Source organism: Notothenia coriiceps, unplaced genomic scaffold (assembly GCF_000735185.1).
Source record: "Notothenia coriiceps isolate Sejong01 unplaced genomic scaffold, NC01 NC01_scaffold00013624, whole genome shotgun sequence".
Classification (NCBI taxonomy): domain Eukaryota; kingdom Metazoa; phylum Chordata; class Actinopteri; order Perciformes; family Nototheniidae; genus Notothenia; species Notothenia coriiceps.
Window position 1 is genome coordinate 5464 of NW_011346325.1, and position 27012 is coordinate 32475.

General features: G+C 39.2%; 1 protein-coding gene across 1 annotated transcript; it reads left to right on the plus strand.

The window, feature by feature from the left end:
• The first annotated feature begins 1607 nt into the window (after positions 1 to 1607).
• On the plus strand, positions 1608 to 26271 carry LOC104948074 (kinase suppressor of Ras 2-like). The gene is made up of 6 exons (XM_010774232.1): positions 1608 to 1651; positions 13030 to 13202; positions 24246 to 24315; positions 25522 to 25605; positions 25892 to 25977; positions 26084 to 26271. The coding sequence occupies exons 1-6, from the start codon at positions 1608 to 1610 to the stop codon at positions 26224 to 26226; spliced, it is 600 nt and encodes a 199-aa protein (XP_010772534.1). The 3' UTR covers positions 26227 to 26271.
• The last annotated feature ends 741 nt before the right edge of the window (positions 26272 to 27012 follow it).

Below are 27012 nucleotides of genomic sequence, written 5' to 3' on the forward strand. Positions count from 1 at the left end.
GTATGATAATATTGGCAGAGGTTGTGCATAGCGTAGTGAGAGGTTCTTGTATCTCTGGGATGAAAGCTGAGTTGGGTTTGGGTGGCCGCTGGTAGATCAGAAGTATTGTCAGGGCGAAGGGGGGTTTACATTTAAATGCAAGGCATTCAAAAGAGGACAATACAGGCAGGGGCAGGAGTGACAGTTCCAATTCCTTTCGGTAGATGACAGCTAGGCCTCCACCACGACCAGTGCTGCAGGCTTTCTCCAAGTAGCTGTAGCCAGGAGGGCAAGCTTCATTGAGGGTGGAGTAAACCTCTGGCTGATGCCAGGTTTCCGTGAGACACATGAAGTCCATTTTCTCATCAGTGATGTAGTAATGAAAAAGGATGCTTTATTACTGACGGATTGTGTATTCAGAAGTTCTATTTTGGCTTTGGAAGATGTGGTGAATCTCTGTAGGGGCCGGAGTAGGCTGTAATCCACTCCACGTTTTCCAGACTCCTTCGTGTGTGGCGGTCTCGCGATGCTCTCCATGTATTCATGCAGTGGTCTCGTGATGTTTCTGATTGGTTAGCTGGCTGGCTCTGTTTTGATTGGTCAAAACCCCAAAAAGCATTAAGGGGCTTCTTCAAAATGATACCAGAAACAAATCACAAAACCCAACCAGTAGAAAAGGGCCCAGAAGTCGACCCAGTGAAGAACCACAATATTAGCGGAGGGTTGGATTTCTACCTCTCGGTTGGACTTACTCTCATTAGCCAACTCAACACAGCTCTCATGTTAGAGTTGATTTGACATCTTTTTACACTCAAACAAATATGATTATGCAGCCTGAATAACGGCTTTGTAGCATAGTGAGGAAGAAGTAAAATGGCAAGACAGCCATGAGGCCTTGAGCAGTGTCTCTTTTGGATTCAGCAACTGTGACAGGAACTTAATTTACCCTAATTTTCACTGCAGATGTTAATATAACAGCTTCTTGAGGTCCCATAAATATTCCTGGGCTCCATAATCTGGAGAGCATGTAATGCAACAACAAAAGGCCTCTTGTTTACATCAGGCCCTTAATCTTTATAAAAATGTTTACCTTCTAAAACGCATTGATCACCACAACAAGATTAGATCTTACAATGTAACACTATCTGTGTCCTCTCAGGCCTATGATGGCTGCTGCTCCGTGTTTATAGTTTTACTTATAAAACAAAAGTGCACTTGATATCCAGCACCAATTGAACTTTAAGTTGAATCCAGGAGTGCGACAGTAGTTTAATTTAGCTTATGTAGCAGCCTTTCCAACACCTCACCCCCTTCTCTCTCTGTGCCCTTTTCGAAGCAGAGAGGCTCTTTGGACTACAGTGTCAATTAATGAACCTTGTTGTCTATGTTTATGAACATTAACATGCACACGTGGAAAAGGCCATGTGAGTTTTCAAGGTCCCACTTGGCACGTCACACCAAGATCGTTTCTGGAGGTGGGCGTGTTTGTTTTTCCACCGCTTCTTTTCTTGCCCCGCCTTTCAGTGGAAATGGTAATATCAAACAGTTAATTCCACTTTATGAGACTTTCACAGCTTTTTGAATGTTAAGCACTTTCTTATTGAATTGGATGTTTGCTAATATCTCACATGGCGCCGGGGATTGGCATGATTCACCCTCAGCTTCTCTCAGGGTAATTCTACCATGCAACACTCAGGGGAAGCAAATTTGCATCCATTGCATGACTAATTTAGCTGTTTGCTTTCACTGAGCTGGTGTACACAACATATATTTCTCTCCCCCTTTTCCTTTCCCCTTTCTCTCCCCATTTCCCTTTCTTTCTGTCCTCACCCCTCTCATTATGCATCTCTTCTGAGAACCTGTCAATGTGTTATTTCAACGTCATCCGTAACATCTACTAATTCAGACTGAAATACATTTTTTATTGGATTTATTTTTCTCATGGGTGCGAAGGAAACTAAAAAGGTTGTGGCAGTGTTGACTGAAATCAAGCGTTGAATATAACAGAGCAACACAGGGCACCTATGATGTGGTACATAAACATACACTGCCTGCACAGGACTGGAAACTATTACTCTGTTGTTTTATTACAAGGACTAACAAAGTAACAGTTGAGCTAAATATAGGCATTAATTTTGTCTTGTCTGGTGCTGTCAACAGTTAATTTTCATCAGCAATGTTTGAAAACACAGGAGTAAAAATGTATACCTTCAATTAAGATGTTACCTTAACTGCATAAAAGCTGAGCTTTTTACTTTAGAATGAACACTCTATAATTGTGTATGTGCTGTAAATGCCAGTTATTTATAAAATTAAAAAAATAACAATGACTTGTTTAAAAGGGATAATTTTTTTGCAATTAAGATAAAATGCCAGAGTGAAGAAGAACTTTGATGCTAAACTTTGATGCCACTACACATATGATGTTTGTCAATGTAAAACATTATTTTGTAAGTCCAGACATATAGTTTGTTGTTAAAATTTGATGTCCCGGGCAAAGTTTGGTTGTATATTTGTCCTAATTGCGTGTTATCGCAACAGTTTTACGAAAGACCCTTTCTTGACTTGTGTAATTCATGGTTCAATTGAAATTGGTTCAAAAATATATCTATCTATATTGTATGTATTTCTTTTTTGTTTACAAATAAGAGGCACATAGGAGTACAGCAATCGGGCAGGACTTTACCTTTGGGGATTCAGGACGTCACCTTTGGGGATGAAAGACTCCTCAGAGTTCTGAGGAAGCAGTTAGGCTGAGTTATTGACTGTTTTGTCATTAATATCACATTTTACAACCATTGTAGCTAGGTAGCTGACTGGCTAAGGGGAACTTTCTGCTGAACTTTGATTGGTCAACTGGTTCTCCTGGCTGAAAAAGCCATCAATGGATCCAACATAAGACGATTAAAGTCGGTGAGCAAATCTGGGATATGGGAGATGGTTCAGAGGTCTGGAAACACACTAATCTGCCAGTAGCAGAAGTGCCATTGCTATGGTTACCTGCAGTCGGAAATACCTGTGCAATGGTATAGGAAAGGGATTACACTGTTGGCTGGAGCTATGCTTGAGCCACCCAATATGGGATTGGACAGACATCTGACAACTAGTCTGTATGATGTGTTGTATACTTACATTTAAAAGTAGTTTTTTTTTTCCTTCATGGTTGTCCATATAAAAGACCAAGATGGTCCTCAGCTACAGCCAAACAGCAGTGCGAAGATAAAAAAAAGTCTTACCATTTAATGCAGGAACCTCATGACTCAGTTCATGAGTCTATAATGACTCCTAATTGGTGTAGAGGTTCTTTTATGGAGGGATCTGTAATCTGAAGACATGTTTATCGCCTTTTATTTTCATGAAAATGTTCTCTCTGTTAATTCAAGTTGATGTATCTGCTCCCCAAGACAATGCGCTAAGATACAGAGCTGCCGCTTCACCGGGACACGCACATCGTCACATTAGCAGGCGATCTCTGACCCCGGAGGATGATTGGTCCCACATGCTCTGCTGCTTGGGACATTCATTGCGTAGTTAAGTGTACTGCACAAAGCCCTGTATGTCAGAGCACAAAGCTAATATGTGTTTGTGAGAGAGAAAGTAGCAGCTACCAGTGGTATCTTAAAGAACCGGGGTCTGGGATTGGGGGGGATTTATTGGGATTTATATTATTTTTTATCATTTAATGAGTGTAAAATCACCTGTTGTGTTTTTCTTTAGCCTAGAATGAGCTAATATCTACTTGGGAGCTGAATTCCATCTCTCTACTTTAGCTCAGAAAGAAAGAACAAACACTGTCCCTAGATACGATCTCTTTCATTTTAGTGGCAGGGACTGAAAAATGAAGCCCATGCTGAAGTGCTTTAAACTTGCATTCTTGCAAGTAGGTGGGAATCCGCTGGTTGCAAAAGCTAGTCAGCTTGTATAGAAGTCAATGATAAAATGAGCCTACTTCTCCCTTGATTTATTATCTCTGTAAACATCCGTAATGGGTTTATGGTCTCATTTCAAGGTCTTCTTTAGTACAGCTTGTTGTTCATTTGGAAATTATGATTCCTCTCAGAATAAATCAGACCATAACGCAGGATATGCTTAAGGGTGCTTGAAAGGTCGCAACAACATTATGTGGTTTAGGTGATCACCTTGTTTCCTTCTTAGAACTGTTCCCTTTCAAGGTTAGTTTCAAGTCCGACAGGCTTTAAAGGAAAGGTAGTGGGGTATATGTTTGATAAATGTCCCTGAATCCATTTAGAGGGAAATGTGAGTGTATGTCTTCTTTTCTCTGCGGACCAAAGCTCATCGATGTTAATCAGGGCTTTTGCACTTTTCCCATTAACAAGTCAGGTGAGGGGTGATGTCAACACCCAGTCCTTAAGCGCCAGACGCTTCCAACACTCCCCCCACCCCCCATCCATCTACCCATCTATCGGTCGTAATGAGTACTCATCCTGGCCTCCACTGACGGCCCAGAAATTGGAGTCATGATTTTGAATTTATATGAGTGTTTAGGAGTGGTGGTTAGCCCAAATGCCACTGTTGCTGGTGGAGAATGGATTTATTAGGCTGATGGTTTTTCTGTGGTAATTTGTGAACAAGTTGGAGCTGGTTGGGGCGGATAACTGGATTTTGAGTGGGTGATTGGAAGTAATCCGTAATGTTGTGTAATTCTTATCAAGGAAGATAGAAAAAAAGGATCTCAGAGAAACAACCAAGCTATAAACATGAAAGAATCATAGCATTTACACTGAACTCAAAGCATTTACGCTTTTATGGAAATCTTGTTTTGCTTTTGATTTAATTATATGAGTCCTACATTTCCCAGCACAATCATTAAATTGTAATTTCAATCTGTTTTATGGGAAGGTCAACATTTGAAGTGTGATAAATTATTTTAAACATCACTCAAGCAAACTAAAACATGGTTTGGTTATACAAATAGTATGACTGTTTCAGTGTCCAACAACCTCTCGAATGTCATTATTACCATTGTTTATCAGTCAGGCCATCAAATAAAGGCTGTCCCTCTGATGTTTGAGTCGAGACAGATTACATCTGTTCCTGGTTCCATATTGTCCCTGAACCCTTCTTCTTTTTAAGCACCCTGTCACTTACTGCTTCAAAACTACCATTTAACCCATACAGCTGTGGGCCACACAGCTCTTATCGCCTCCAATGCTCTTGCTTTAATACTTGGATTAGATAGTATAAGGTTTGAGCTATGGTTTCATTTTGACTGAATTGAGAAAATACATTTTAATTTAATTAGATGCTGAGGAAAATACTGACCTTCTGGCGATACACGTGACGGAAAGAGAAGTAAGCTGGAACCTGATAAAACGTCATCACTTAAAATACAAATGTAGTGTATTTTTTCACGTGTACCTTTCATGTCCATAAACTGAATTTTAGAGTGGTATACAATTCAGTTAGTCTTCAAAGATGTACATTATCTATATACAATGGAGATATATCAACTCTATAGAACTCATAGAGAAAAAGGGAGGACGGAAGTATCTCCGAGCTTCTGTCATTTATTCCTTTTCTAATTTTCTTACTCTTGCTCTCAGTGGGAAAAGTGCAGTGGGAGACTTTTCTTCAACCCTATTAAAGGCAGCCATCTGACAAATGATGCCAATAAGATGTATAATAAACAATTGTGGCTGCTTTTTTTTAACAATAGCCACTTGCATGCCTTTCACTCGAGTTCCCATTTGTGATGCACTCAGGATTGTCAGGGTTGAGTGAAGCAGGCAGGACCCAAATGCAGATTTCACAGATAATACCTTTTTTTCAAGGATCCCTGGTTTCCCTCAGTAACAGGTTTGGACTGTCCAAACCTGTTACTGAGTTATTACCAGCGTTCATCATTCTAACCATCAAATGTAGGCTGTCTCTATGATCTTAAATGAACAGGTAACATCTGCTCCTGGCTCCATACTATCCCTGGCCCCTTCTTCTTTTCAGGCACCACTTACTGCTTCAAAACTACAACTTAACCCATACAGGTGTTGGGTTAACAGCTGTTATTTGCCTGTAAACAGGTACTAAAAAATATTTTGGAAAATATTATCTTATGCCAAGAACATTCCCTGATTTCAGAGCTTTCAGAGATTGTGGACATGAGTAATTGCTGACTTGTTATCCAAAGCCAAGCTATCAATTTAATACAGACTATTTTATGGAGCCACAGAATGTTTCTCGAGAAAATAAATGATCGCCAGGTGGTGGAGAAGGATGAGTTACAGTGCAGGTAATGGCATGAAAAAAGTTGCCTGAAGATATTGTGTTTTATTTTATTATTACGCTTTATAATGCTCAAACCTGAAACATAATATCATCTCTTCTAAAGAAAGTTGTGTGGACACCACATTTGTTCCATAAAAAAATGTAAATATTCATCAAAATTAATAGATTCACAACACAAAGTTTTAAAATCGAAAATGCTTAAACATCAATCTAACATAGCCTAATCCCATCTAACTGGAAAGCAGAGATGTTCTCTTCCATCTCCATGACAACACATCTCTCCTCTCTTTTACCGCCCTCAGATCGCAGGTGTTATATCCACAAGAACGTGTGTATATTGCGTTACATGACAATTTATTGTCCTCTGAAATTCACCTTGTGTCTGAAGCAAACTCGCATACAAGGACACAATACATCCAATGATATTAAATCCAGACAGATGCCGTGTGTAATTCATTGCATACCATGCTGTTTCTGACAAACAGAAACATATTGCTATTTTAGAACAGTTCTTAAAGTGAGTTCTATAACCCTACTAAGACTAACTTGTTCAACCCTAAAATATTCTATTAGATTGCAAGACCTGATCTTCCCCAAACAATGACATGGTCTGCTTCTAACTGGTTAACTTTCCACTGATAAACACAGTTTGAAATTAGCGTTTAGTCCACGGTTTTAGGGCATACCTGTCAACAAAGATTATTGGTCAAATACTAGCTTCTAGCTAGTGGATTGTGTAAGATTTAAATTGTAGCAAGCACATTAATGCAGTGAAGGAGGGCACATTTCCTTTTCTTTTTTCATTTTTGACTCTCTAGTCCTTATTTTGACCCTGATGTAATTACGTCCACTGCACTTCAACCATTATTCAGAATAATGTTACTTTCCTTTCTTTAAATGTTTTGGTAATAATCTACGATCTTTACAATTGGTTCATGGCTACCAAAACCATTGCTTTTGTTTTCACTTAATCTTTGCTGCAGTATGATTTCTTCGTCAATGGCAGAGCAAAATTCAAATGATACTTTAAAGGGGGCCTGTTATTATTTTTAGGGTTTCCATTTCCTGTAGTGTTTATATAGTTGTTGTTGTTGTATGTAAATGGTCTGCAAAGGCTAAAACCCCAAAGTTCCCTCCAGAGAGAGTTCCGTCCCACACACTCCCCCTCCTGAAATGCCTCCATTGGACTCCTTTGTTTACTTCTGTAACATAACTATGCTTCTATTGGCTAGTGCTCCAACACATAGAGCAGGGCATTGGTTTCAGACAATTCAAACTAAATACAATTATGAAGCCTGAAAATGTGATAATAGATCCCCTTTTAAATATGAGCAACATTTCAAAATAGTGATGCAGTTCACTTTTTTTAAATGATTGAATAAGACAATTAGATAATATAGAGCATGGACAATAATGGGCAACCAGTCAAGTTAAAGTGCAAATAAGGTATTTTATCATGAGCATAAGAGATGGAGAGTAAGCATCAGAAGTTAGTTGAATGTTTCGATGAGTGATTGTACAAGGATTATTGGCACCAACATTTTGAACAAAACCCAAACCTGGCCAGTACAAATCCTGGCAGAGAGGAAGGGACAGACAACGGAAAGGGGCTGACGTCTGTAACCTTGGGGGCCTAAACAGGTGCCACCAAATTACTTTTTAATGACCCTCCTGACCACAAGCACCTGCAAGAGGAGACAGGTAAGTGGAGGATCCTCCGTTTGACAGGCAGACTTCCCTAGAGCCATTCCACTATGGCGGGTTGACAAGCCTCTCTGAGTTTCCTAAAACTGAGAGAAAAAGTTTGTTTCTCTTTTCAACAGTTTTATATCAAATCAGCATTTTCATATTTTAGAAAGTAGATGAGTGACTCTTGTGACAGTTAGGTCATTTACTTAGATTAGTTATCAACAAATGAATAGTTACAATAGTTTACTTCAATTGTTAGTATTTACAACACAAAGAACCATTCTTTTGAGAGCGTAGAATGAAGGCAAGTGCTCCACAGGTTCAGTTTGCAAACCCACACCCTGACCGGTTAATATAAGACATGTGACCTGACCCACTATTAAACTCATTTTTCGTTAAACATTAACAATCATTAATAAAGTGGTGTTATTTTGTGCACAGCAAGCCAAAAAAGCAAACAGTGTGACCGCACTGAAAATGTCGTTTTTGATCCATGTTTGAATCAAAACACATGTTTGTTGGCTAAACACCAACAAACATGGATTAATGCAGAATATTTTGTTAGATAAAAACATGTTTGTCATCTTTTTCAATGAACCTTGACTTTTGGACAGAGGACTGAGAGAGACAGTGAGAACATTACAGAGTTGGGCAGCAGCACAGTTTGTGTTTGATAGAAAAAGTGGAACATCGTCATGAAATACGGCCAATTAGCTTGATAATATTAGTTTATTTAGATTTAAAAACAAATTGTTAAACAGTAATTTTCATTGCTAGTTCCTCCTGAATTTATTTTACATATTTGTGTTCCCTCTCACATTTAGTTTTTCTTCCTGTGCCCACATGTTGATTCAAATAAACAGTTTGTTGCAAACATATAAAACCCATGTGGAATGAAAACATAAACCACATTTTATACCAACAGCAACACTACCATAACATGGTAATTATTTTTAATCAGACAGGTGCAATGTTTGCGTGCCTTGACACACATTCCTGAAATTCTTCAGAAGAGACGAAATATCACTGTCCGTACGCCTTCCTGTCAACGTATTACTCCTCTGTCGCTGCTGTCCAGACCCCAACCACTGGTCTCACTTCTCATCTGCTCATCGGCTCCAGTACCTCTTCTTTCTCCCTCTCATTTTCTGTCACATAGGACATTGTTTCACTCTTTGTTTTTATCTTTCTGATTTCCCGGCATTAGGTGTCTCCCTATCTTCTGTAGGCATCATGTTCAGCTTTTAATCCATATCCTCATGATTCGCCTCCCTGTTGAGAGTGCTGTGCATTTCCTGGTGCTCTGATACGCGTTTATCCATATCTCAGTGCGAGACTCTGAAAGTTAAAGGGGAGAAAAACAAACGTTTTTTTAACTTGTTTGATGTTATCATCCAACCTTCCTGACTGATGATCATGGTCTGCACATCAAACGCATTTTACGTTTGGATTAAAAAATTAAGGAAGCAAGTGAAGGTTAAGCATTTACATGATACTGTATGCTTGTTTGTGTAGGTGAATACAAATCACCAAAGTTAAAAAATGCAGCGTCTCGTAATGAACAAAAGGGAATTGTTTGGTTTGTTTCACTTGCTGAGCATGACAATACATTCCTTTAAGATTACGTTTGGCATTGCTCTGCCGCAATGCCTTTGGAAAAAAACCAAAAAAGAACTACCTTGGGTAACTGACTGTCGGCTTTTATTAAACTCGGGATTGAAACAGCAGACTTCTGAAAGCTAGACTACCTGCTTTGGGTGAAACTGCTCAAAGGGCTCACAGTAATTCTCTGTTGCAATCATTATTCTAGCCACCTTTATTTCATTTCCTTCAAACTTTATTAAAGCAGCTAAGAGCATTGGGTGCCAGACATATTATTCCACAGGGCCATTTGCATAAAACTCAACTGCGCTTTTCTGGCCATATGGGTCTTGGTAGAGCACTCTGCATTTCACTGAGGTAAAAACTGGAGGTATGTAGATGGTATCACGCAAGTCATTTTACTCTCCTAGATGGAGACTAGTGTTAATTAGACCGAGCTGAAAGGCTTTGCAGTTTCTCAGCAACACTATTGAGCCATTTGGATGCTGAGCAACTTTTAGCTTGTTAGCCAGACCTAAACGACAGAATATGCATGACCCCCGCTTTTTAGAAATCCTCTTGATATGTCAGAAAGGAAAATAAATATGTAATTTGAAGGATCGCTGCTCTCCTATGTCCTTGATCAAATGGAACTTTTACTTGAAGGTGTCTCTTTAATTAGCCTCTCTGCAAGTGTGGGGGAAGTGGATGTGGAGGGAGTGGGCGGATTAATGCATGGACGTGTGTGCATGAATGTCAATTTTTTATCCTTGCTTGTATATTATAAAGTGAAAATCTGATCTTTAAAAAAATTAAAAACCTAAGAAAGTTAACACAGCTTTGATCCCACCATATATGCTTCAGTATACCTCCCTGCCCACACACATTGAGCAGGATTCCCTTGAATCCCTCTGTCCTAGCTGATGACAAAATCCAACCTTCACAGATCATTTGAAAGAAAAAGCGAGACATCTTCTTCAAACTGAGCGCACTGAATTAACGCTTATTCATGTTAACGCTTATTCATGTTATGCAAATGTAGAACTGCATCTTCAATCAAATCAGGAAAGACACAATTAAACCTCAATGATTCCGAGAACTAGATATCCGGATATAACAGGAAGGAAGAAAACAACAAATCAGCAAGTTATAAGCATAACAGCGTGGTTCATTGAATCACTACTATAGGTAGAGGTGGTGTTCCTGTTTATTTAGAAGACCCAGGGGGATGAACGATTCAGATGCTTTCTGAGATGACGGAAATATGCAGTGATTTCCATCTGTGAGAAATGCATTGTGATGTACAAGATCAGAAGAAACTCTACTATTCACACCTTAGCTGATTTCCCTTAACATTTGACAAGTCACACACATCCCTCTTCTTCTGTCTCCTGTATCGTGCATTCTAGTTACTCTTCCTCCAACTTTTCATATGCAGAGTAGAAAAAGGGGTATCTGAATAGATGTGTTAGCAACTGTGGAGTTGACACTCACCAACTCCGCCCACATGCCTTCATCGACAGCCGTCTTCAAAACCAATTTTGGGAATCCTCTCCCTTCCCTCTACATTCATTTTCGCTTTCCCCTCACTGAACATCTACAAATCATTGGGGTGTAGGATAAAAGGCATGCACACAGGGAGACGAATGGTTTAATTTTGATTCAAATTGCATAAAGTGATCTAATCGGAATAGCTGACAAAAACTCTATGAAGGAGAAGTGATAACCTGCAGGCTGCTTCCTTATTGCAGGAGATGGGGGAGAAGTACCGGGCTGGTTTACAGGTCTAATTGCAGGAGTCAGTATGGAGACTGAGAGACTGACATAGGAGGAAGAGCTCCTTTGGGATTCAACACTTAATGAATGAGAAGTCAGGATTCACAGCTTTATGTTTTTTTTCAATTAAAATCTGTTGGATTCAATCTTTTTCATGTTCTTTTTTTTTACAATTATGTTCTCCTTTTTGCATATAAGCCTGCTTTTATCTGCATTGGTTTTGTTCCCTTTTCATCCATTGTTTTTCTTTCTGGTTCTACTGCTTTTCCTTCAGTAGCTTCCTGTATTTCTAGCTCGCTCTTATACATTTCAAACATCACTTTTTGTCAATTTACATACAATGTACGTTCCTATCTGATGTTGTTGCCCAACATGACATCTCAATCAGGTTTGCCATCAGTTTTCTAAATGACATTCGAATGGCAAAATGATTTCCTCGAGTTAAAGGGAGGTTTTTTTTTGTATCTATGCCCGAATATCTGTATGCATGCATACCTGGGGTTTGTTTATGTACTGTATATTCTCAGGTTATTTGCCTGCTTGGACCTATATCAAGCTGCACATTTCATTTGCCGTTCAAACGTTACCTGGTGAGATTGCGTAAGCTTATTTTGAGTCAAAGACCATAATCTATCTATAAATCATAACACTGAGAGTTTTCTTTCATTGGTACATTACAAATGTTTAATGGTGCCAAGATGTTTGTCAAACTGTAAACACATATTGATAGAATAACACATCTCCAGATGGGTATAAAACACCCTACCATTAAAAAATGAAAGCAGTCTACGGATTTGCCTTTTTGAGTTACCTGGGTCCACTGAGCCTCATTGGTGTAGATAACCGTTACAGTATATCTGGATATCAACCAGCTCTTTCAAATCTGTGTTTTACTAACAGGTTAGAGCTTGTTCATGTCAAAGAGTTCACAATAACATGAAGCATTCTCATTCGCCCTGAAGGTCTGGTTTCAGGTGTCACATCCTTACCTAAGGCCGCATGACAGATCCGTGAAAACCAAAACAAATCACGAAAATAAATGGCTGTCACCTGAGAACAAATCTTTACACTTGTCTGAAATACGGAATATGATTCAGAGTGTCTTATATATTTGCTCCCATCAGATGAGTAAAAGGATACAGATTAATTATGTGGGTACCGTGAAATTGATGAATATCATGAATACTAAGCTACTGTTAAATGAATTCTAGCTAATTAAACTGCTTACACTACAGCTATAATTCCCTCTACTGTAATAACAGTGGTTTGGCATCAGATTTTTAACAGCATGCTTTTAAGGGATGTCTCTTTGAGACCGTCCCATTAAGAGGATGAACATCGTAAACATTATATCTACTTAGTATTAATGTCATTGTGAGCACATTTGCATGCTGATGTTAGCAGTCAGTTCAAAGCGCTGCGGTACATACAGCTTTACAAAGCTGGCCAACAGTAGTTTAAGTGACAGTAAATGATCAGCAACAAACTAAATTACCAAGTCCAAGACATTTTTCTTTGAGAATCGAACGTGTCTTCTTTCTTGCCGGATGCCTGTTGATTTGTAGTCACTTTATCAACATGATACCTAGCCTGGCTCACTGTATCATATCACTTAATCCTATAAAGATGTTGTTAGTACACTATGAGTCCTCAGGCTTTTTTTTTATCTCCACTCAAAGCTCTGCTGTTAGTTGAAACATGTGTATGTGCAACCTATATCCCTCTCAGTGATTTCTTCTTTTCTTCTCTTGTTTCCCTCAGAGCCAAGAAGAAGACCAAGCCCTTGAACCTTAAGATCCACAGCAGCGTGGGCAGCTGTGAAAATCTGCCCACGCAGCGCTCGCCCCTCCTCACTGAACGATCTCTGCGATCCTTCTTCTTTCCCTCCTTCATCCCTTCCACACCTCCTGTCCATGCTGAAACCCCCTCTGCAAGTGAGTGAATTCTCTTATTTTTTTTTAAATGGGATCACACTCTAGCTTTAATAAAATTAGGTGCCTTCACTTTACCTCTTTCATATTACAACCCCTTTCAACATCTGCTTATTAAGCTCTCTTCTGGGATGTCATTCTGCTAAATTAAATCAAAAGGTCTAGTGCTATTATCTATACTCTTCTCATATGTGCTTTTCTCACCTCTGTCCAATTTCTAGTGTCAATTTGGAACCTTCTTCTTTTCTATTGTGCCGGAAAAAAAACACTCACACCCATAATCACCATAATTATTTTTGTTAAGAATATATTTAAGTACAGTGTTGGGAAATGCAACAATAAGGCGGTGCCATAATGACCGGAGGTGGTGTGTTGTTGCACATTGGCAGCCTTATTGCCTGATGCATTATGTGCATACTGCGGAAGCCATTAGACTAAAGGAGGAGATGGGGAGTAATGGAGGTTGTGTCAACGCAAGGAGTGATGAATGGTGATCACTTAGTATTGTGAATAGTAGTAGACCTTGACTAACAGGTATGTGGGGCACAGTGCTGCATATTTATCGGTCGAGGCATGACTTGGAATAATCACACGCCATATAAAGCTGTGCTTGGATTACAAAATACAACTGTGATGATGACAGGCACCTAGCAGATAAATGTGCATTTATTGTAAATTCTCCCGTGCTAATGATTTGTTCCGGATTATTTTCTTACTCAACATACAACACTGCTTTTTCTTAAGAAATGTAATCCAGGCCCACATTTTCAATGAATACAAGATAATAAAGTAAGATATACTTAATAAGATAAGATATACTTATCTTATTATCTTTTACTACTTTAAATTGTGGGCCTGGATTCCATTTCTTAAGAAAAGTGTCTCATTTATTTTTATTTTTATGTGGGATAAGTTAAATGTAGTTTTTCTCACTTGTCCAAACACATGTCAATCATACAATGCTACTTATGTAATCATTGTTATTGCGACATTAATTATAATAATACGCTTTATTTGAATCGGACCTTTCATACAAGATTTGCTGTCTAAAGTGCTTCACAGTAGAGAATTGACATCTCATGAAAAAGCCACAGAAAATTGAGAACACATAGAATACAGTTACTAATAAAATACATAAGAATAGACATAAAATGAGCATGGAATAGACATCGTATATAATATAGATTGCATTAGAAGGAGGTTAGTACAAGTTCACATTGCGATTACAATTATAGGTACCTTGTCACATTTTACTTTTACGTTTTTATCATTTAACTTGACCATCGTGTATCACATGCTTTGTCTTTGGCTGTTAATCAAAAGTCTAGACTAGATGAAATCAAAAACCATGATGTGGTATGTGCATGTAGCACTTCTTTCATTAGCAAAAACATCTTGATCTTGTTTTATTATTTCATTTAAGACAACTTAGATAATATTAATATGCAAGATATTGTTATACTTAAGTGTCAGCTTTAACTTTTAATTTCGACACCTTCAGTATTAATGTTGAAAACAGGGTTTCAGGTTACAGATAGAAGTCGAGGTTGGGCTTATCTGCAGTTAGGATGTTTGTGTTCCTTCACTGTAACTGATCCGTCATTCTGTGTTGTTTCTATCAACATCAGCTGCACAAAGCAGAACATACCTTTGCACGGAGAGAAGAGGAGGTCTTTCTTTTTTATTTACCAAACCAAGATGATGCTTTATTGTCATAGCTTTAATTCGTTTTTACTATATACTGTAAAGTGCCCTTTGAGTACCCGTATAGCAGCTACACAATAACATGTATTATTATTATTAACATTAACATTAATATGTCATCTAAACATCCACCTATAACTTACCTTCATTCCATGGAGGCTGAACGTATTATGCAGATACACTGTACCCTGTTTTGCACTCTCTTATGGTTATTATTTGGGTAAAATAAAACTGGAATTGTATGTAATCAATACAATGTGTATAAACTGTAAATCACTGAGTGAAGAGAAAGTGGAAGTTTTCTTTGTGGAGCTCCTTAGTTGATCCCGTGGTTCTCCAGATCCTATTTTAGGAATGGTGTGTGTATTTCTATGTGTGTATGTCTGAGCATCAGACACACGTGTATGCGCCCGGTAAGCGAGGATAAACACCTGTTCCAGGTCTATGTTTGGGATTAGGGCATCACTGCCGTCTCATACGTCAGGGCCCTCCAGCCAGCAGCATTGTAACTCATCTCTGTAGCGCTCTGAATCAAAACAATTGGAGGACCTACAAGACGCTGGGGTGACCAAACGCTGTCTGCTCAGGATGAGTCAGCGCCCGGTCGAAGCTGAAACGTCAGCATCCTCCTGATATCCTCCTATAAGTTGCTATGGCTTTCCACCTAGAAATACTTTTTGTGATAGTCTGGTTATGATACTATTAGATAACATTTGAGATTCACAGTAGTGTTTCTTTGCTAGGGTTGTCTTTTGCACAAAGTGGGGTTCTGACTGACTTTCCCCTGCATGGGCTTCAACATGCTATTCAAAATGTATCACCTTCCTATGTTAAAGGGGCTCTATTATGATTTGTGGGTTTTCTCTTTCCTGTAGTGTGTTATATAGCTTTCTTTGCATGTAAATCTGCAAAGGCTCAAATCCCTGTGTTACCTCCAAAGGGAGTTTCTCTGCCACACACTTCCTGAAACGCTCCATCGGACCCCTTTTGTTCACTTCAGCGACAGTGACATCAGTACGTAACACTTGCACTTCTATTGGCTATTGCTCCAATATATTGTACGTGATAATAAGGCTAAAGGGCGGGACATCTCTGAGCGGTTGACCAATCGGAGCAGACTGGGCTCTGGTTTCAGACAGAGGGTGAAAAGAGGTGCTGCAGCACAGGCAGAATGAGGAAGTGAAAGACCTTCTTAAACATCAAACCATGTTAACATGTCACAGTAGAGGCACAACATATGAACCTGACATTGAGCAGAAACTGGCCCTTTTAAATACAGGCTCATTAGAATATACCTACAGTGTCTATACCCAAGGCTTGAGAACTACCTTTGCGATTTTGGGAGGGGGCGTAAAGAGACAGGTGCTAAAACAGAGAGTTTCAGATCGAGTGTTCAGAGACATATCCAGACAAACAGTTTGAGAAGAATAATGTGTTTTTTGAACATTAAAATATGTAAACATGCTCTATTAGAAACTCAAAACAAAAGAATGAACCTCGAGCAATGGTTAATGTTTGTAGATTAAGGGACAACAACAAATGATTAGGTTAGGAAAAAGATCACACACGCAAACATACACATTCAGCAGAAACTACACAATCTACTTTGTCTCGGTACATGGTGTTTTTTGGAGTGCATGTATTTTCCTTATTGACACAGGACTTTAGTTTATTCTCCCTGGAATGGAAGTTGTATGGAAAGTTTGAGGTTTGCATAATATTAAATCTCTTCCTCTCAGCATTACTTTGCCCTTATGCCTAACTTTATATTATAGGAATCACAAAGGTAGGGAGGATCATAAAAGATAACATTGATTTATTGCCTTTTTTATTTAGATTGCCCTCATGTATACTTGATGTAATGGGAACATCAAAATAAAAACGTTCTTACAGTTTTGTTTTGCCATCACACCTGGAAGGACAATGCAAGACAGGACATATCTTGTGCAGCTCCTACTAATAATTATAAAAATAAAAATCATACACTTTATTTTTTCAAACTTTTCTGGTCATTGAGGAGAGTGTTGACGTGTTTTCACAGCCAACACAACCAAAGCACCTACCATGGACAAATAACAAAAATACATTATAAAAAAATCTTGGATGCAAAATCTGAATTTTTCTAGTGAGGCTTCGGACGCACATGTACAAACAAAAGGATGCATGCAATCATCATTTATGTGGCCTTGCTAATACCTAGAGATGGGCCATTGCACTGTCTCTCATTCTTAGTCTCTTGTGCTGAGTCTGTTCATGTTTATGTATGTGAAATAGATGTTTTTAATAAAACAATTTCAACTCTCTGCAAGCAAATAGCAGTTTCTTTGTTTACCCTCATGGTCAACTTGAATAATACATTTTCAGATTTTTTTTTTCTTCTCTCGCTCCCATGATAAGTCATTGTTTTTCCAATGGAACAAGTGATGGTGGCCACAGAGGGACATTTTCAGCTCACCTCTAGCCCCTCAGGCTGTTTGAGCTCACATAGTCTGAGGCCACGTTCACACGGAGACGTGTGTGTGTGTGTGTGTGTGTGTGTGTGTGTGTGTGTGTGTGTGTGTGTGTGTGTGTGTGTGTGTGTGTGTGTGTGTGTGTGTGTGTGTGCGTGCGTGTGATGCAGAGAAAGAGAGAGTGTAGGAGTCTATGAGTGTGTGCTTATGGATATAAATGGCTTAAATGTTCTTCATACCCTTTGCACACAACTCAATCTGAGTGACGACACTAGTACACATGTAGAAAATAAACACTCACCCTAACCTCGCTTAGACACTTTTGCGGTTGCGTCACAGATCTCCTAGCAACCGAGTGTGGCACCTCAATGGAGGTCCCTTTGAGAGTTTGCAAATAAATAATGGCTACAAATAACCGATACATTTAAAACAGGGTGAGGACAACGATGGCTTAAGATTGGCTTCAATTTATATATTTATCACTGCAGACATAACGTTTTGTCATTCAGGAATCATTCTTGTATGTGTGTTTGAGGAAATGGATGTTGACATGTTGAGTCATGCCAAGGAAATACAGAGCCAATCATATTCAGCTTTCTTAATGTCTTGTTTATTTCATCAGTCAGAGTGAACCAATACCCTAAGGGCAAGAGAGTCAAAAATCAAAATCTTAATTTTCTGATGGCACGGATAGACCTTAAAGGGGGAGCACCTGCCGTTATGCTTGGAAAAGGGATATTAACAAGCTGGAGAGAAATGTTCCTGTCGCGTTTTCTTTAAATCATTATTTCTAGAATTCAAAAACGTATATTCCTTTGTTTTCACTTACTCTCCCTGATGCTTTTTTTATGTTATCGTTGGCACCATAAATTGTTGCATAAAACATATTAATATGCAGGAAATTCATGTGTTTGCAAACCCCCTGTTTTAAAGAGCCCCCCTCCCCCAGTGAAACCTTCTTCTTTGAATAAAGGTTTGTTTCAAATGCACACATAATAATTAATGATCAATTCATAATTTAAACAGTGTCACAAAAGTAGGCTTTAAGAGCATATTTTAGTGAATAATTAGCAAAAATAGCTTTTTAATGAAAATCCCCTGCCATCCACAAGGCCCCACTTTTCGGTATTTTTGTTCTCATATTTTGTCGATAAACCAATCTAATTTTATTTAATAGTAGGATCAGGGTTTTGTGATGACTTTTTCCTTGCTCTTTAATATTTTCCTGCATAAGAAACTGAACCTGTTTTCCAAGCACTAAATGCATGCTGACTCGACAAGTTATTGTCTCACACCATCTAAGGAAGCCTTGCATAGAAGATCATTACAGTCAATGAAAAGGTGGATTGTTCAATGGCGACTGTTAATTCCTAGAAACGTACGGCAAGTGTATCAAACACAGGAGATGGCACTGTTTGGTCATTTGGTAGTGTAAGCTCCACTGAAGCACGCATCAAGTTCAGTAAGAGGCTCTACATCCAGCCATTTCTTTATATGATTTGAGAGAGAATAACACATTGAGGTTATAAAAAGAAGTTGTGAAGGAGCCCAGATATTTATACAGCAAATATGTTTCTTTTCTGAAACATTAAGCTGTGTTTCATCAGTGTTGTCCAACAACTAGGGAGCTATTGAAGCCAGACGGTGCCCTACAACACCTGAAAGCCCTCCATATGGTCAGAATGACTTGACCACCAAAACCTGCAGTCTGTAGCCCGTCTGCATGCCCCGAGCCATTTGAGTTCTTAGGTTGAGGAATACACTTCCAAGCAATGCCAAGCCTCGAGGCATCATCTGTTCTCCCATCCCTCTGTCGCCCTGGCACACTTAAACCTCCAGTCTTAGAGAACCCTAGCATCGATAAGGGCCACACTAGTTACAGCTAAGGAAATTGATATTTTGTTCTATCCCTGTGATTGCTGTTTATAACATGATTTGTGTGTGTGGTGTTATTTGTATGACAGCACAATAGTCTGAAAAAAAAGCTGATTGGCGTGTAGCTGTTGCCATAGCAACTGAGCAACCTGGCTTTGTCTCTTGTTCATCTGAGGTGGGTTTTTTCTCACATTCGGTCAGATAAAAACGCCAAACTCTTCTATTCCCACTATGCTCTTTGTGCATTTTTGGCTGCCTGTCCAAACAGATACTTTTTCAGTTGAGTACTTTCACCTGGTGGAAACGCATTTAATGCATGGATGAGAAACGATGAGGATATGCGGAGCAACAGCCTGTAATATATCGCTCAAATAACACTCATGTGCTATAATGCAGCACACTGTGCAGCAAACACCCACACACTTTTTTACAGTCCTGTTCACTTCTTCTGCTGCTCTGCACAGTCCACTGTATATACCATAATGTCAGACTCTCATCTAGTTACACAGGCTGCAGCTTCTCTTTGCCATATTGTGTTGTTTTGTGCTAAAATTGTTTGGTATCATCCTTTAAAGCTTTTCATTATCTCCTTATGATACCGTGTTAGTTAAGCTGTTGATTGCATTTAATTGAAGCTTTTATCCAAACCACTCTGAACTTGATGATTCTCATAATAAGTAGTAGGTGTAGTAGAGATGAATTGGTGACAGCGCTGAGAATTAGAATAATGAGATTACCCCATGTATGTATTTTACGTTGAATTGATTGTCACATGCTCCACAGTTTTATTTTTTTACCCACAGTAGAAATGTCCTCTCCGTGGGGAGTAGCAGTGTTCAGCGCTCAGTTAATCACTTGGAGAGGCATCTCACTCCACAACAAATAAACTATATTTTGTTCTAAATAGGCTCCTAGACTCAAGTAGTGTCTTGCGCACACACGCACGCACGCACGCACGCACGCACGCACGCACGCACGCACGCACGCACGCACGCACGCACGCACACACACACACACACACACACACACACACACACACACACACACACACACACACACACACACACACACAGAGACAGCACACTCAACCCCATGGTCTGCTGTGTGTCATGTGACCGGTCGGTGGAGGAGGGGAAAGGAAGGCCTCGGCTTAATTAGTCTGAGGCCAAACAGAGAAGATGGAGGAGGACACTGTTGTCTGGCGCCTTGAGGGTTCCTCAGCTCCTGCAGGCTCATATGTCTCTCTCACACACACACACACACACACACACACACACACACACACACACACACACACACACACACACGCACACACACGCACACACTTTGAAAATTAGACTTTTTTCATTAGATTTATTAACAAAAAACACACATCAACAGGATCCCGAGATGTAAAAGTTGTACTACTTGATATTTCAGTTGTGGTTGATTTGGAAACACATGTGGTTACCATGGTTGCAGGAAGTGGGTCTTAGTGCTCCTGCAAACACTCCTTGAGCAGCTGTCAGCAATTCATCAGAAGACTAGCTGTTTTTTCTCAAATGGTTTTAATAGAGATGTCAGTCAAAATAATTGCACCTGCATTGGGATTTCCTGCTGCGCATGCCACAAGCAGACTTCTACAAAGCAAGAGTAAAGGTTGTTTATCTTGTGGAGAAGTTGGAAAAGTCGTGTGCATCTTTTTATGTACAAAGTTGCTTTGGCAGCTCTTTTTCCTCAAGTCTTTTGCAAAAAATGTAAATCCAAAATGAGATTTTTGTTGTTTGTTTCATAGTTGAATGATTGCGTTTATAATGCACTTAACTTTAGATGTGTGACATTTTTAAACAATCTGGATTCTGCGCAGGAACAGGAACATTGAAAACACTACTAGATTTTAAGGGATGGACATAAAACATTAAAAACAAAAAAAGATATGTTAATCCTTAAACCAAGAACGTCAATTTAGCCCAATAAAAGAAAAGAAAAATCCACCTAAATACAGCTAACTTAATTGAAATGTTATGTATCATGTAAAAAGCTCTTACCTCACTTTTCTTATTGCCTGCATGGGGCTATTCCTCCATGTTCTTTCCATTGTTTTTGCTTCAACTTTGGCTTTGGTTCACATTACTTGACTGTTATCGTTGTATCTCTGATTGCTGAATCAAAGGTTTTATTGCAGTTGCATTTTATCTTGTCTCATTGGATATTGCTCACACTCTGGCCTTTGTTTTGCCAATATGCAATACCCTGTACATAACAGTCAATAGTGCGTCGATTATAATTGACTTACATAAATGCACTGTTTTTACAGTTACGCAATCTGAGTTTAGCACGTGACTGGTGGACTCCACCACTGCAACTAAACACTACTTTACCTCTAAAGGACGGACATAACACATATAACAAACATTTAAATGAGGGCAATTCTTCCAAGCCCAAAATCTACACATAAAAATACATCTGAAGGTTTCTGTTATATCTCAAGCGTTTATGGTTCTGTTGATTTTGTTGTCATGAACACTTACTGACATTAAACTACACTCCCCCGTTCTGTGAGAGATGATAGGATCATGAATGAGTGGCACTGAAGACAGACAGCGACATCAACAGCAAACACGCACGATGATAAACAGCCCTGACCACGCAGCTGACAAGTCAAATCATCTGCCAGTCGCCAACAAGGCCGACAAGAAGCAGATGATGTCAGTTTCCCCTCTGTATTGAGTTATCAGGTTGATTGAGTGTAATTGAGCGATGCATCGGAGTGCGGAGAGAAGACACTGGGCCTCTGGAGAGGCTGGGGGAGGAAAGGGAGGAAGGGTGTTCTTCAGGAACAAGGAAATGCTATACAGCACCGGGGCCATGAGATTAGCACTGCCAATGACTTGTGGCCTTGTTATCAATTAATAGGATTGATTGAGACCCTTACCAGCTCAAAAATGATTTTAAAAAGTGCTCTTTGTTCTACTGTAGTGTAGCCACTAGTGTGTAGCTGCAAAATACACTGCAGGAAATCAGCCAAGTATCTAAACCATAGAGGCCATGAACTTTAACTTATAAAAACAATGCTTCTTGATCGGCAAGTTGAGTTTATGATTGGATACCTTTCTCTGGACTTTGAATCAATTCAACTGGTGAGAGTTCTTCCGCCTCCTGAGGAAATCTGTCTCTGAAACGATTTTCAAAGACTCGAATCGACACGTTTCCAAGACTCTTCTCGGAGGAACATTAGCATCTCAACTGTGAATCTGCCTGTCTTTTCTGTTTACTTTCAAATAAAAAAATATATAATAAAGAGCCTATGAATATGATGATTGAAAAAGACGTTCTCAAATTCATAGATGATTCCCTCTTTTGGGCGATATTGTTGCATATCGAGCTGAAATGAGTTTGGAACTCTTCATCCTATCGGCCTGACTGAAGTGAATTTTCTTCTGTCCTTTCATATGGAGATCGATCTCAATGCACACCTCAGCCCACACATCCATTTCAAGGAATTAGGAGTTTGAAGCATTGAGGAGGGGCTTCTAGGTCGCTTTTTTCCGCACAATTTCCTGATTTAATCTATTGTTCATCTCCGCCGTCTGCCCATGTAAAAAAATCGAAAGTCTCCTATACTCCAATCTTCCTGTCATTCCTTTTCAGCTTAAAAGTGACATACTACTCATCTAAAAGACCGCACCAAGGTAACCAGAATATCAATCAATTATTACACATCTGTGACTCAGCCAAGAAGAAGGGATGGGACATTTGACGTGGACGCTAATGAATCTCATGGAGTTGGTGCATGGTTATCCATCTATGTAAAACCTTTTTAATCTTAAAATATAAGAAATGCACATGTAATTTACCTTAAAGGGAAAGGGTGCTGACTTTACACATACGGTTCTTAGGGAGGACTAATTCTGCATTGTTGGAACAGTCATAATAATAAGGAACATGCATTTCTGTAATAATTACATGATAATGTACTAAAGGGTGATTGTATGTTCCTGTAATGAATAAATACCACATAGTTGGGCCGGTTTATGTAATGAAGCTGTGCTCTGGTTACATTTAACAGATTCTCTTTTTGCGCCATAACTCCTGATTTGTCTCGTCATGCTCTCTTCTCTTTTTTTTTTTGTTTACCTGCAAATATTCTATTAGAGGTGTGCATAATGTTACAAAGTGTTAGTTTTACGCTACTTTTCAAGATGTACTGTGGTATAGGGTATACTATTCTTATTATACTGTACAAAGAAACATTTTGTATCAGTTGGTTTTGTGAATTTTTGTATAGATACCTCTTCCTTTTCCATGTTATTTTGAGGATGACTGCATTTATCTCTAGATTGTAAATAGTGTGACGGAATATAACCTAAATAGGCCTCTAAAACCCTATATGAGGTATTATTTTTGATCCTGCATGATGCACATTACGTTATATCCTGGGCTCTTTTTGACCTGGCACATCATTAGAGCGCCCTATCATCTCAATGCATATCCACCACCTCCAGCCGCCTTCACAGGCCACGCTGTGTAGGCTGCCATTCTGTCCCTGTATTAGGAGGTTGCGCACAAATGTATTGGGCTGCTCAGTCATTGTCAGTACTAATGGACCAAGCGTAATGTTTTGTAGTGGAAACCTTTTGAGGCTAGAATCTCTCACAATGCAATACAGGTACAAATGAGATACCTGTATGGTGTTGTCAGCTCATGCTGGAAGCTGTGTTGTCTTTATAATGCACTGATTATATTATTATTGATGTCCATCCAACCATTACAATACCTATCCAACAGTCCATGTGCGTTCTTGACAATAAGGACAAAGGCTCGTTTACAGTGATGAGTTGATAGTGAGTCATGACTAACTGTGAGAATGATATTGAAACAGCTGATTAAGTTTGACACCAGAAAGTCCCTTTGTTGCTAGAAAATGTTGTTTGATACTAGAAATGTTGTCAATTTTGAAGAATATTCAGTCAATATTAACATTGGACAAAAATAATAACATAACGACCTTTCCTTTCTCTTATTTCTTCCGCTCCAGACACTCTCTCAGTGCCTCGCTGGTCCCCACAGATTCCACGAAGAGATCTGGGAAACTCAATAAAACACAGGTAGGTCTAAAGGAAAGAGTGTGTGTGAGTGTGTTTTTGTACTTGTTCATCTGTAATAGAATGTCAGTCCAATTAAAAAAAAGATGGCCCCCTTGCATAACTCTCAATTCTCATCCGTCCCTCTCTTTTTCTCTCCCCCTGCTTGACTCCGAACGCTAGTGATCTAAAAAGTAAAACAATATCGCATTAGTTGTGGGATCTCAGCCACCTCCAGAACGTGGGTGTTTTGCCAGCTGAAATTCATCGATATGGAACGAGAACCTCATCCCAGGCAAACTGAGAGCAAATGTAATTTATGAAGCCGTTATTTGAATATTAATGCTGGTTTTAAGAGAAAAGCAATTACTCCATCCAGCATCTACTAGACGTGCCGATTTGCATATTTACAACTTGATCGTATTGTTAACCTGTTGCGATAAGTGCATTTGCGTCTTTGCTACACAATGCACTACTTTGGCTTTGGGGTATCCAATGTGCTGAATGAATACTTCTTTATGCAAAATCGGCCCTTAATGTCACTTCATCTTTCATATCTGACAGCGGAGTCTACTAAAAAATCAGAGGGGGTTGGATTGAGTTGTGCTACTCAATTGAGGCGAAGAAGGGCCTAATAAAGAGATTTGGTTTCTGTCAAACTACATTAGTCACCAGCCATTAGCCAGCCAGCAGCACTGCTTACATCCAGGCGTCACATCAGTAAATACAGCCAATAGCCACATACGTGCTCGTACCACTCGGATGGTCTGTGCAGGGAATTGGTCGAAACTGCGGAGCACTTTGTGGATTTGTTTGTTTGAGAAGTAAGTGTGTTGGAACCTTTAGCGATGCTATTTTCCTTCGCTCCCATCTCTCAGACTGGTTGTTGCATTGATGTACTGTAAACCCCATGGCCTAGGCCCCGCGCAGCAGAGTGACTGCCTGAGATGTTAATTCACACAGGGTTACCGAAAGATGAAAATGAAATGGGGGGCCCAAAATGAAATCAGCAGGTGAGGGAGCTAAGAAGGTAAACACTCAAGTAGAAGCAAAACTACTTTCTTCTGGCAATTTTTTATCCTCTCAGGAAGGTTACGCAGGTAATGTGTTCCGTCAGAATGAGAGAATGTTATGAAAGGCTTAAAGGTCAGAAGCCGTGTTTTCTCACGTTAATCCACATGTCCTGATGTTCCTTAAATTGTCTATCTCACTCTTTTCTTTTGCTTGTAGGTTTTCAACCAAGTATTGGATGTCCCAGACATGCATAGTATGTGGAAAGGGAATGTTGTTTGGACTGAAATGTAAAAACTGCAAGTAAGTACTTAGTTTTATTCAAACAATAGTAGTGATTTGAGCCTCATTACAGATAATCATATCTGGGATTTATGAAATTAGTGTTGATGTGTTTTTTTTTGGTTGATTTTTTTTTGAAGGTGAAACGTGTTTATGAACCTTTTTGTTTTGATCTCAGTTGAATAAATTAATATTTGTTGTTTCATGATAATGCACCCAATTTGCATAAGTTGTGTAAATAAACTAAACTATGAACAACATGACAAACACTAATAGAATGCCCTGTCCTTCTTGTGTATGCATGCAGGCTGAAGTGCCACAACAAATGCACCAAAGAAGCCCCACCTTGCCATTTATTGATCATACAACGAGGAGGACGAGAATCCCTCAAAGGTATTTATTTTAATATTTGCTCCACACACAATTTCCTCCAAATTAATGGTGATAACCTTCTCAGATCATTTTTGATTTGCCACTGTTAACCAAGATTTTTTCTCAGTCTTCCTAAGCCAGGTGTTTATCGGAGATGCAGGGTTGACAGGGGGAGATAGAGGTGAAGATATTGCCTATTTCAGTGTGCTTGTACCTGCTTACTTAGGACACCAGTTCTTACAACTGAGCTATCCTGTGGCCAAATGTTGATGATTTTTTTATTTAAAAGTCAGTAATGAAATTTGAGTTATTAAAGGTGGGGTAGGTAATTTTGGAGAAACCAGCTCGAGTGCGCTAGAATTTGAAAATACACAGCCGGAAAAAATCTGCCACTTCTTTACAGAGCCCCTCCTCTAACACACATGAATGTGCACATGACCAATGAGGGCACGATATAAGTTTGTGCACAGATGGAAGGCTGACAGGCAGGTAGGCCATCCAGTTATTTTAGCCGGGCTGGATGGAATATAACAAAAAGTGTATCTCGAGCCGGTTTCTCAAACTTACCTACCCCACCTATAATATCCCACTGTGTTACTTTGATCTTTTTGGAAGTCAGCTTCTTTTCAGTTTGATTAAGATTGGCTGCAGAGCATGAACCAAAACTCCACCCCTGTCTTTCCATCGTAATTTAGCTAACACATGTTTATGAACACACTCAACAGACTTGCCCAACACTGATCTTTTCAACAAATATGTATATAGGTGGGCACTGGCCGTACTAAACCAGAAAAAACTCTAACGTGGACTTTAATTGAGTGAATTATGTCAACAAATGTCACATAACTGTATTTAAACCTGTTTAAACTTAATGTTATTGGTTTCAACTGAACTCATGTGAAATATGTCGACATAATACAGATAATCAAAGTCAATATTTCAGTTCTTTCAATGTGGCTTTAAAATGTGTTGCTGTTTTGTGGATATTAAAAGAGTACATGTATTCTGCCTTCATCGTTAATCATATGTTTGCTTTGGACCTTAAAGCTACTGAAA